The sequence below is a fragment of the Pteropus vampyrus genome, unplaced genomic scaffold, assembly GCF_000151845.1.
Source record: "Pteropus vampyrus isolate Shadow unplaced genomic scaffold, Pvam_2.0 Scaffold112, whole genome shotgun sequence".
Taxonomy (NCBI): domain Eukaryota; kingdom Metazoa; phylum Chordata; class Mammalia; order Chiroptera; family Pteropodidae; genus Pteropus; species Pteropus vampyrus.
Window position 1 is genome coordinate 3652794 of NW_011888893.1, and position 11190 is coordinate 3663983.

At 61.8% G+C, this 11190-nt stretch overlaps 1 protein-coding gene across 1 annotated transcript in view; it reads left to right on the forward strand.

Annotated features, from left to right (window-relative positions):
* The first annotated feature begins 2099 nt into the window (after positions 1-2099).
* SSPO (SCO-spondin) overlaps positions 2100-11190 on the forward strand; it is a 48594-nt gene continuing 39503 nt past the window's right edge. The window contains exons 1-20 of the mRNA XM_011365538.1: positions 2100-2149; positions 2373-2531; positions 2903-2985; positions 3108-3287; positions 3531-3775; positions 3873-3972; positions 4548-4706; positions 4796-4875; positions 5370-5522; positions 5831-6002; positions 6175-6415; positions 6697-6841; positions 7653-7770; positions 8392-8567; positions 8652-8879; positions 9076-9241; positions 9440-9674; positions 10426-10615; positions 10729-10823; positions 11071-11185. Coding sequence (XP_011363840.1) covers positions 2100-2149; positions 2373-2531; positions 2903-2985; positions 3108-3287; positions 3531-3775; positions 3873-3972; positions 4548-4706; positions 4796-4875; positions 5370-5522; positions 5831-6002; positions 6175-6415; positions 6697-6841; positions 7653-7770; positions 8392-8567; positions 8652-8879; positions 9076-9241; positions 9440-9674; positions 10426-10615; positions 10729-10823; positions 11071-11185 — 3090 coding nt within the window. The remainder of the gene's footprint in view (positions 2150-2372; positions 2532-2902; positions 2986-3107; positions 3288-3530; positions 3776-3872; positions 3973-4547; positions 4707-4795; positions 4876-5369; positions 5523-5830; positions 6003-6174; positions 6416-6696; positions 6842-7652; positions 7771-8391; positions 8568-8651; positions 8880-9075; positions 9242-9439; positions 9675-10425; positions 10616-10728; positions 10824-11070; positions 11186-11190) is intronic.

The window sequence follows — 11190 nt, forward strand, 5'->3', positions numbered from 1 at the left end:
ACCACTAATGGGCCCTTCCAAGTAGAAAGTGGGGGTGTGGGGGTTTTGACTCAGGTCCCCAGGAGAAGGCAGGGCTGGAGAGGAGTCACTGGGAGAAGGGCTGGGCGGAGACCGAGGGCGGGGTCCAGGGGGTTGCCAGGAGGGGGAGTTCTTTGCTCAGGCCCCCCTACAGCGCTGGAAAGCTCCCCCAGTCAGGTGTGCAGGGGTGCCCTTGGCCCTCAGGTCCCGCTCCTCGCTGTCCCTGGCCGAGGTTGCCGTGTTTCTCCCGCCTTGCCACCTGGGCACCTCGACTTCATCTGAGAGCTCCCCACATCCCGTCCTGAGCCGAAATGCCGGCTGGTTACTGCAGGCACCCTCTCCCTCTCCCTAATCTCTCCCTCCAATCTGCCCTGGGTTCCAGCTTCCTCTCTCCCACCCCCTTTGGGGGAAAGGACGATTCTGTCAACCAAAGTGCAGCCTTATCAGCAGTGGTTGGAATCCAGAGCTGGGGGTTGGGGGTGGACGGCCTTTGGAGCACAGAGCAAGGAGCCCTTCCACGCCGCATCACAAGGAGGGGCTATGGGGACGGAGAAGCATGGCGCTCGGCAGGGGCGCCATCAAATTTGTTCATGTTTAGGACAGGAGGAGAAACAGGGAGCGGGTGGTACCTGGAAGAGCGTGGGGTCCCTGGGAATCAGCTGCGAAAGACCTTTCTGTCTTTCTTGGGGGGGCTGTTTGGACGAGTCAGCGCACAGCCTGCCCTGGGAGCAGAACGCGTTACCGCGTGCTGGGGTGGGGCGTCAGCACCTGTGTCTCTCCCTGTGCTACCTGCAGTGGAAGTGTGAGCCCGTGAAGAGTGGGGGGAGAGAGTCCCTGTGAGCTGCGTGAGAGACAGAACCGCAGGGTGTCCATGCCCTTGCCGAGGACCTCATTAGAGAGGTTCCCGAGGAAGCACCTTCTCTTGGCCCTGGGGACAATGGTGGGTCCAGAAGAAATGCCTAGTGAGGCTCTGATTCCCCATAGCCTCCTCACCTCAGGTGGGGTGATTATGTGGGCTGCTTGGAGGGACATCGGGTTGTGGGGATGGAGGGTTACAGAATCTGAGGCCCCGGCCACATTCCAGCCAGGATGTAAGCAGGATTCCCCCAGGCGCCTGCTGCTGCTGCCTCCTTCCAACCAGACGGATGCTGGGATTATCCCATCCGGCTGCTTTGCCCCCGGGGCCCCTCTGTCTCCTGCCCCCACCACCCCTCCCACCTCCCTGAGGCTTGCTCTCATTGCACTGCCTGGGCTTCCTGCTTCTGGACCCCACAGACCCTCGGAGACTCTCAGAAGGAAGGAGACCTGGGCGGACCCAGGCAGTCATCCACACAGTCCAATCTCCCTGGAAACAGGTCCTGCTGCTCACTGACCCTCACTTCCAGAGTGCCCGGAGGGAGACGGGACAGGAGGAGGCAAGAAAGGGAACAGGAGGGAATCATAAAGTCAGAATTTTAGGGCTGGAAGACCATATCCGTCATTTGGCCATGTGACTCTTGAACATTTTGTGGGGTCGTGCCCCCCTTGAGAATCTAATAAAAGTTATGGAACTGTCCTCAGAAAAATGTGCGCGCACACACAATTTCAAAGTATTTGTGGAACCCCGAGTCCCACCCAAGCATCCTTGGGAGGCCCCTGGAGTTTTTACTGGTAAGGAAATCGAGACCCAGAAGGGAACGGCGTTTTGCCCAGAGTCCGTGTTGATTTGTGGCAGGGCCTGAAGTGTGGAAATATCAGAGGCTCAGAGCGGCTGGCTGTGGCCTGGGGGGGGAGACACAACACAACACAACACACACACACACACACACACGACAGGGGACTGTTTCCAGGGAGAGCTGGCCTCTGGGGATTGTGAGATGTGCAGGCAAGTCCAATCTGGTTCCCGGCAGCTGGTGCCCGGGGACATGGGCCGGAGATAAAGCCCGCCCAGCCCCACTGCCCTCCGGCTGCCTGGGACGCACTGAGGCTGGGCTGCCGCGGCTGGCAGTGTGGTGGGGGAGGCAGCGCTGGTCTCTGCTCCCCTGCTACACATTGCTCCCCTAAGCCTCATAGTCCCCCAAAGGTGACCTGTGGGGGGCACCATGCTGCTCCCTGCCCTCCTCTTTGGGATGGCATGGGCACTTACCAACGGGTAAGCATCCCTCTCCAGGGACCCCCCCGCAACTAAGATCTTGTTCCTCCTGCCTCATGACTGGGACCCTGTGGGACCCCAGACTCCCCTCCCAGCTTCAGCTTCCTCCTCAGCTCACTAACTTCCCTGGGGGTTGGCTCTTTAGGGAGCAGGATCACAGGACAGGGCTTCTTGGTGACAGAGGGGACAGTGGCAGCAGCTGTCATTCTCTCTTCATGAGCAGGCGATGGTGTGAGCAGACGGAGACCATCCTGGTGGAGGAGGAAGTGGCCCCCCGGCAGGAGGACCTGGTGCCCTGCACCAGCCTCTACCATTACCAGCGCCTGGGCTGGCGGCTGGACCTGTCCCGGAGTGGACGCGCGGGGCTCTGTCCCATCTACAAGTGAGTGAGGGTGGGAGCCTGGGCTGGCCGCAGAGCAAGCAAGAAGAGGGCAGGAGCCTGAGAGTTGGGGCGGCCTGGGAGGTGACCTGGAGAAGCAGGCTTTCGGGAAGTAGGTCTGGGCGGGTTCTCAAAGGGAGTGGACACAGCGGTGTGGGCATCCCATGCCTGCTGCCTATGCCTGCCCTCCAGTCAGCCTCCCCAAGTTCATCTTACTTTGCACATGGGGAAATGAAGACCAAGAAGAGAAAGCACACAGTAAAGCCACTCAGAGAGGAGGTGGCCAGATTGAATGACCGTCCCAGGCCATTCCTGGAGGTGAGGCTGGGCTCAACACTAATGTCTCCTCCCTTCTGCTTGCTTGGTGGACCCAGGCCCCCAGAAACCCGGCCCGCTGCATGGAACCGGACGGTGAGGGCTTGCTGCCCAGGCTGGGGGGGCAGCCACTGCACCCTGGGTAAGTACCTGAGGTTAGCCCAGATCTGTGGTTTCGCGGAGGTAGCGGGCTGCCTGGGGAAGGAAGCTGGTCCAGGCTGGAGGATTGGGTCTGCCCCATTTTTCCCCCTCTACCCCCCATAGCCCTTGCAGAAGCCAACGCAGAGGGCCACTGCTTTGCCACACGGCACTGCCAGCCTGGGACGGGCTCAGCTAATGCTTCTGCAGGAAGCCTGGAGGAATGCTGTGCCCTGCCTTGGGGACAGAGCTGGAGGGATGGCCGCTCCCAGGCCTGCCTCAGCTGCTCCAGCCAACAGCTCCCAGGTGGGCCCCCAGCCTGCCAATAGGCAGAGTCCCGGCTGTCACCTGCTTCCCCCACAGGCACTCCCACATGGAGTTCTTGAGCTCCTAACCTTTCCTCAGGGGTCCATGCCCCTCCCCTGTCCTTTCAGATGAGTCCCCTCCCTGTTCCTGCCCACCAGAGTGACCGTGCCTGTCCACCTGCGTCCCGCCTCCTCCGCCCTCCTCCCCCACACTCAGATGCTCACAGTGGTGCATGTCCTTCAGGTAGCACCCCCTCTCCAGCCCTCCTGCAGCCCCTGCCGGGGGCTGTGGCCCAGCTCTGGAGCCAGCGCCCGCGTCCCTCGGCCACCTGTGCCACCTGGTCCGGCTTCCACTACCGCACCTTTGACGGGCACCACTACCACTTCCTGGGACGCTGCACCTACCTGCTGGCAGGAGCTGCTGATTCCACCTGGGCTGTCCACCTCGAGCCCAGGGGCCATTGTCCCCAGCCTGGGCACTGTCAGCTGGTGAGGGAGGGAGATGGGGATGGACGCAGGGCGGGAGCTGGATGTGGGAGGAAGAGATGCTGACACCTCGTCCACGATGCACTCGCTCCCGCCCCAGGCCCGGGTGATGATGGGACCAGAAGAAGTGCTCATCCGGGGAGGAGATGTCTCTGTGAACGGGCAGCTGGTACCTGATGGGGAGTCTCGGTTGCTCCCTGGTAAGGGACAGTCTGCCCGCCCCCAGGGTGGGGCTCAGAAGGGCAGCAGAGAGCAGCCGGCCACTGACCCCCACTGCTCTTGGGAGGCATTTGGAAATGTGGGAGCCAGCTGAGAAGCCAGAGGTTGTTGACCTAATCCCCCACCCCACCCCTGCAACTCACTAGTCCCTTCACAGTGTGACCTTGGGCAAGTCCCTCTACTTAGCTACTTAACCTCTCTGAGCCTCGGTTTCCCCACCTGCCTCCCACAGTGCATTTCATGCTACTAGCTGGGACAGTCCCCTACCAGAACTTTTGTCCTGGTGGGGATGCAGGGAGTGAGGCAGGCATGGGGTTTCGTGTGTATGTGCACACGCACGCGCACGTGTTTTATAGTTTACTCTCTCAAGAGAACATCTGTTGTGTTCATGAGCTTCTCAGAAAGGGCTGTGATGGGTAACCCGTGGAGTCCGCTTTATAGACTATAAAGTGCAGGCATCTCTAGACCTGTGAGAACCCTCTCCTCCCTTCCCTGGGCAGTCTGAGCCCCGAAGCGATGGTGGGAGGGGCGGCGTGTGACTCCTGCCCCTGCCCAGGGCTGAGCCTGCAGTGGCAAGGCGACTGGCTGGTGCTGGCAGGCGGCCTGGGCGTTGTAGTGCGGCTGGACAGGTCCAGTTCAATCTCCATTTCCGTGGACCATGAGCTCCAGGGACAGACTCGGGGCCTCTGTGGGGTCTACAATGGCCGGCCTGAGGGTAAGTGGGGCGTGGTGAGGTCACTGGTGTGGGAGGGAAGAGGGGACCCGAGGCCTCCGACACAGCACCTGCGCCTCGCCCTTCCCCAGATGATTTCTCGGAGCCAGGCGGGGGGCTGGCTGCATTAGCTGCTACCTTTGGGAATTCCTGGAGGCTCCCCGACTCAGAGGTGAGACTGCTGGCCTTGGGGAGCCTGGGGTCCCTCGCGCCCCACCTGCCCGCCCACTCCTGGCTTCTCTGATGCCTCCAAGCCTCTGCTCTGTTTCCTTCAAGTGATGAGGCCTGGCCCTCTCCCAGATCCTCAGGGAAGGAAAGGCAGGCTCGGGGTCCCATGGGAGCACAGTGTAAGGTGCTGCTCCTGCTGCCTGCGTGAACTGACCACCCAGGGGACACGCTCACTGACCTGGTCACCAAGAAGCTTTGATCGATTAGCTAGTTATCGAACCTCCTGCCTATGGGTTGACAGTGATCTCGGCTCTCCTGCCCCCTACTTGGGCATACTACTTTGCTGCCCACCCCCACCCACCCGCAGCCCCAGGACGTCTGGGCTGCTGGTCATGACAGTGGGGCCTTGAAGCAGCTATGAGGGCAGTGGCCATTTTCCTGGTGTCCTTGTTAATGTGCCTCATCCCTGCCCCCTGACCTGACTCCAATTGTCCCCAGCCTGGGTGTCCGGATGCGGCAGAGGCAGCCCAAGGCTGTGAGGACCCCCTGAGAGGCACAGAGGCAGACATAGAGGCTGGCCAACTGCGGGCTGAAGCCCAGGATGTGTGCCACCAGCTGCTGGACAGTCCATTCAGGGAATGCCACGCCCAGGTATGGGTGGGGTGGAGGCGGTGTCCGGCCCAGCACTGAAGGGGCCAAAAAGACAGGGTGCTAGGGAGATTCCGGAGGGGGAATTTGGTCCTGCCTCTGGATCGCTTTGGGCTGTTGGCCAAACTGCCCTCCTCTCTGTCCTTGGTATTCTGTCTGGGAAATGAGACAGCTCGTATGCGTGATCTCTGAGGTCCCTTCCAGCTCACATGTGTTTGGTTATAAACCAGGGTGGGATTGAAGAGGAGGGAGGTGCTGGTTAGTGTTGGAAGAGAAGGCTGGTTGGCTGAGGGGCTGGCCCTTCTCCGAAGGTCCCCCCGGCTGAGTACCACGAGGCCTGCCTTTTCGCCTACTGTGCTGGGGCGGCAGCGGGCAGTGGGAGAGACAGCCGGCAGGAGGCTGTGTGTACCACCTTGGCCAGCTACGCCCAGGCCTGTGGCAAGCAGGGCATCTACCTGCGCTGGAGGAAGCCCGGCTTCTGCGGTAGGACTCCTGCCTGTCCCTCCAGAACTGGGAATCGACTGAGGGCCCTACTGTGAGCGCTCTGGGGCGGGCTGAGCCCTCCGTCTGATCTCCAGGCGTTTCAGGGGCAGCGGGGTGCGGGGTAGTGGTGAGGGCAGCCCCTGGGCCTCACAGCCCACTCCTGTGCCCGCAGAGCGCCTGTGCCTGGGGGGCCAGTTGTACGTGGACTGCGCCTCAGCCTGCCCGCCCAGCTGCTCCGCAGTGGGTGAGGGAGGGGAGGGCTCCTGCAGGGAAGAGTGCCTGAGTGGCTGCGAGTGCCCGCCGGGCCTCTTCTGGGACGGCGCCCTCTGTGTGCCTGCCTCCCGCTGCCCATGCTACCACCGACGCCAGCGCTACGCCCCCGGTGACGTCGTGCGCCAGCTGTGCAACCCGTGGTGGGTCCGCGGGCCATGCTGGCCCTCTCGCTGGGGTTGCAGGCTGCCCGGTCCCCTCTGACCCGGCCCTTATGCTGTCTCCTCAACCTGCCTCCCCTTATGGAGCCAGTGGCCTGTGACCTCTCCTGGCATAATTGATGGCCTTGCTTAAAGACCTAGAGCTCCATCTCATGACCTTCTTGCACGAGGGTATTGGGGGACGGAAGGTCGTCTCCAGCTCAGTATCCCCGTCCCCTGGGGGGCTGACCCAGCTGATGCTCCCCGACCCGGTGTGCCCACAGCGTGTGCCAGGACGGCCGCTGGGTCTGCGCGCAGGCCCCGTGCCCCGCCGAGTGCGCGGTGGGCGGGGACGGACACTACCTCACCTTTGATGGGCGGAGCTTCTTCTTCCGCGGCAGCCCGGGATGCCGCTCCAGCCTGGTGCAGGTGGGCAGAGGACTAACTCTGGGAGCCGGGAAGGGCGAGGGGGACTTGCCAGAGCAGGGGCCCTCCTAGGGCTGCTGTGGAGGATAGGTGACCGTAAGGAAACCTCTAAATAAATTAACGAAACACACACAGTCACCCAGGGGAACACTGAGGGAGAGTGGATTCCGTGGGGTGAATAGCTGCAACAGACCCCCAAAGCCTCCTCTTTGGGTTCTCGCCTCCTCCTTAGGTTTCTGGGAAAGTTCTGCCGTATGCCACCCCACCCCAAGGACACAAGACAAAACTCAACCTCACAGTCCTTTCTCACAGATGAGACAGGCCGGGTTTGTCACAAGCTACTTTGTGCAGTACAACTCCAGGGCCGATAAGGGTCCTCTTTCCTCCCCAGTGTCCCCCAGTGAAATTAGGTGACTTCCAAGTTCAGGCCTACACATGTTCTTACACACGCAGACACAAACAGGCGTGCACACATGACACACTCATACCTGTGCATATAGATTTAGCATGTGTTTAGCGCAGATACACAGACATGAACATATGTACCCACGGGGAGGAAGGGGAGGCATCTCGACCCAACACACAGACATACATACACACACGCACACACGCACGTGCACACATACATTCACACACGCCAACGCTGTGAGGGTCAAGTCTCTACTCCACGGAGTCTGGCTGGCTGGAAGGTGGTGGACACCTCCCTCCTTTGGGAGGGAGCCGCCTCCAGGTGTGTGCTGCAGGTGTCCTGTAGGACAGATGCGCGTAGGCGTGCCCTGCCCCACCAGCCCACATTTCTCATCATTCACCCCAGGACGTCGCCGAGGGGCAGCTGCTGATTGCGCTGGAGCATGCGGCCTGCGACTCTGGGAGCTGCCTCCATGCCATCTCTGTCTCCCTGGGGGACACCCACGTCCAGCTCAGGGACTCAGGTAGCCTCAGAAATCCGAGTACCTGCCTACCAGGCCTTCTGCTCCCAGTAGCTCTTGGGACCGTGGCTTAGTCCCTTGTGGCCTCCTGAAACTGTGCCTCTGCCTGTAGACTCCGGCTCCATCCGGCACCTTCGTCCTGTGGTTCCCGAGCCCCAAACCTCCCCTCCGATTCCCGCGGCTGAATTCACTCCTCTATTCCCCTCACCTTCCCGTCTCTGAAGCAGACACACGGTCCTGTGGAAATTTTCCAAGGCACCTTTTGCCTCGTCCTGGGGGGAAAATGCAAGGCATATAGTTGTGAAATGTCGGACAGGCCCCAGGACGTAGCCAGGCCAGCAGGCACCTCCAGCTCTCCTTCCCGGGGTCTGCTCCTGTGGACAGAATCCAAAGGCCAAGCGTGGGTGCTGAGGGTGGTCCTTAGGCCAGGTGGGGGTGCTCAGGGGGAACGGGCGACTTCCCGGAGGTCACTCAGTGCGGGCGGCCCACTGTGACACGGGCCCTCCTAGCTCCCACCCAAGGTCCTTCCCTCCTCGCAGCCTCGTCCTGCCGTGTGCTCTCGCCCGCCCTCGTCAGCCCAGCCCTGCCCTGTGGGGCACCCCCGTCACTGGCCCCCTCTTCCAGGAGATGTCCTGGCTGATGGGCAGGACGTGGGCCTGCCCTGGAGTGGCCCCGTGGGCCTCAGCGTCTCCCGAGCTTCTTCTACCTTCCTGCTGCTGCGCTGGCCTGGGGCTCAGGTCCTCTGGGGGGTGTCTGACCCTGCAGCCTACATCACCCTGGACCCCCGCTATGCCCACCAGGTGTGCCGAGAGGGAGGGGGGGTGGCTGGGTGAGGCCACAGCTGGCTGGGATTTGACCGTCCTACACCCACTTGGGTGGCCCAGGTGCAGGGTCTGTGTGGCACGTTCACCTGGAACCAGCAGGACGACTTCCTGACACCTGCCGGCGACGTGGAGACCAGCATTGCTGCCTTCGTCAGCAAGTTCCAGCTGGCAGGCGAGGGGAGGTGCCCCTCAGAGGACAGCACCCTGCTTCCCCCCTGCAGCGCCCAGCCTCAGCGCCACGTTTTTGCAGAAACAGCCTGCGCCGTCCTGCATGGCCCAGCCTTCCAGGTAGCCAGTCGGGGACACGCCTCCTGTACTCACCTGTAGGATGGGGTCAGTACCTGCCCTGCCCTCCTCCTCGGCTATTGGGAAGGCCCTGTTCCCTGCTGTGCCAGGGCTGCTGAGCACAGGGAGATGGCAGTGGGAACGGGGATGGGGGAATCTCTGGGGCAGGAGCTGACTCATTTTCTCATCTTCCCCCAAGGAATGCCATGGGCTAGTGGACAGGGAGCCGTTCCACCTGCGCTGCTTGGCAGCCGTGTGTGGCTGTGCCTCTGGCAGGGACTGCCTGTGCCCCGTGCTCGCTGCCTATGCCCGACGCTGTGCCCAGGAGGGTGCCTCATCCCCCTGGAGGAACCAGACCCTCTGCCGTGAGTCGGCTCAGCCAGCCGGTCCAGCTCGGAGGGACCCAAGAGCTTTCAGGGGGGTGGGGAGGGCTCCCAAGAGGACCTCTGACCTTGGCAGATTGCTGGCTTGCCTTCTTTCGGAGGCACAGGGAGTGTGGCATCCTGAGGGGGGACAGAGCAGCAGAGGCTATGCCCTTGACCTGCTTGTGTCTCTATGCTCAGCTGTCCTGTGTCCCGGGGGCCAGGAGTACCAGGAGTGCGCCCCGGTGTGCGGTCGAAGCTGTGGGGAGCCAGAAGACTGTGGGGAGCTGGGCGGCTGTGTGGCTGGTTGTAACTGCCCCTTGGGGCTGCTCTGGGACGCCGAGGGCCAGTGTGTGCCCCCCAGCTTGTGCCCCTGCCAGCTTGGAGCCCGTCGCTATGCCCCTGGCAGTGCCACCATGAAGGACTGCCACCGCTGGTGAGCGCGGCCACCTTTGGGGTGAGGCAGAGAGGTTGGGGGTGAGGAGATGAAGCATAAAGGTCGAGGCTCCTAGCCCTGTGAGTTTTGGCACGGCACACACATCGGAAATGGCCAGACGCTGATAACTTCTTAGTGTAGAGCATGGCAGGGAAAGCATTTTCATGTACATTTTCTTATTTAATCTTCCTTGATTTTTATAATAAGTAAAACAGGAAGTGGGAGAATTCTTCCCATTTTGCAGACGAGGAGACTGAGGCTCAGATGGCCTAAATGACTTGCAGTCATACAGCCTGTTCGTGATGAAGGACTAGCACCCAGATCTCTGAATTGTAGTTGAGTGAGGTCCAGAGGCTCGGCCAGGGGTCAGGGAGAAGTACAGGCGAGGTAGGAACCTGCGCAGGTGCGGCCAGTGTCCAAGGCTTGGTGGGCGAGGGTGAGACCTCAGTGAAATCCCCTCCTGCCTGGGCTGGGAGGGGGGTTGTTCACTCTCAGAGCCCAGAGAATGGCCTCATAGCAGCTGGGGCAGGAATAGATGACAGTGTTTATCCCAGCCTACATCACCCTCTGGCTGGGTGCTGGGGACTGTCCCCATCCTCGTGCTTGTAACAACTGGGGTGTTGGGGGAGACGCTCAGGTCTCTGGGTGAATGTTAGGGGCTCAGGAGGCTCTCCCAAGTCAGACCAGGTGCTCGGAGGTGAGGCCAGTCTTGGGCCTTGCTCTTACCCCCTCCTGACCTTGACCTTGGTAGTGTCTGCCAGGAGAGGGGCCTCTGGAACTGCACTGCTCGCCGCTGCGCCCCACAGCGGGCATTCTGCCCAGGCGAGCTTGTCTACGCCCCCGGCGCCTGCCTCCTCACCTGTGACAGTCCAGGGGCTGAGCACACCTGCGCGCCAGGCAGCACAGGGGGCTGTGTCTGCCCTCCGGGCACTGTGTGGCTGGTAAGTCGGGCAGGGGGCTGCATGGGGCCCTGCTCTGCTACCCTGGCTGTCTGAAACAGTGGCCAGAGCATCGTGTCTGACAAGGTGCCTCTTTGTCCCTGGCCTCTGCCCAGGACGAGCGCTGTGTGCCTCCTGAGCTCTGTCCCTGTCGCCACGGTGGACAGTGGTACCCACCCAACGCTACCATCCAGGAGGACTGCAATGTTTGGTACGCCCGGCCATGTGACCTGTAACCTTCTGACCTTGTGACTCCTGGCTTGGGGGCTAGGGTGATGGATGGGATGGGGGATCCAGATTGGCCTGGGCAAGGGGAGCCCTCCAGGACCACCCCCCGACCCCCGCAAGCTGCAGGTCTGTCTGGAGTTGCTTAGAGCCTGGACCAGCTGCCTCCTCTGCATAAGGCCCTGGCACCCTGTTCTTGTGACTCTGTTTCCCCCTCATGCCTTCGCTCACAGCGTGTGCCGGGGCCGGAAGTGGCACTGCACGGGCCAGCGGTGTGGTGGATGGTGCCAGGCCTCGGGTGCCCCCCATTATGTGACATTCGATGGGCTGGTCCTCACCTTCCCCGGGGCCTG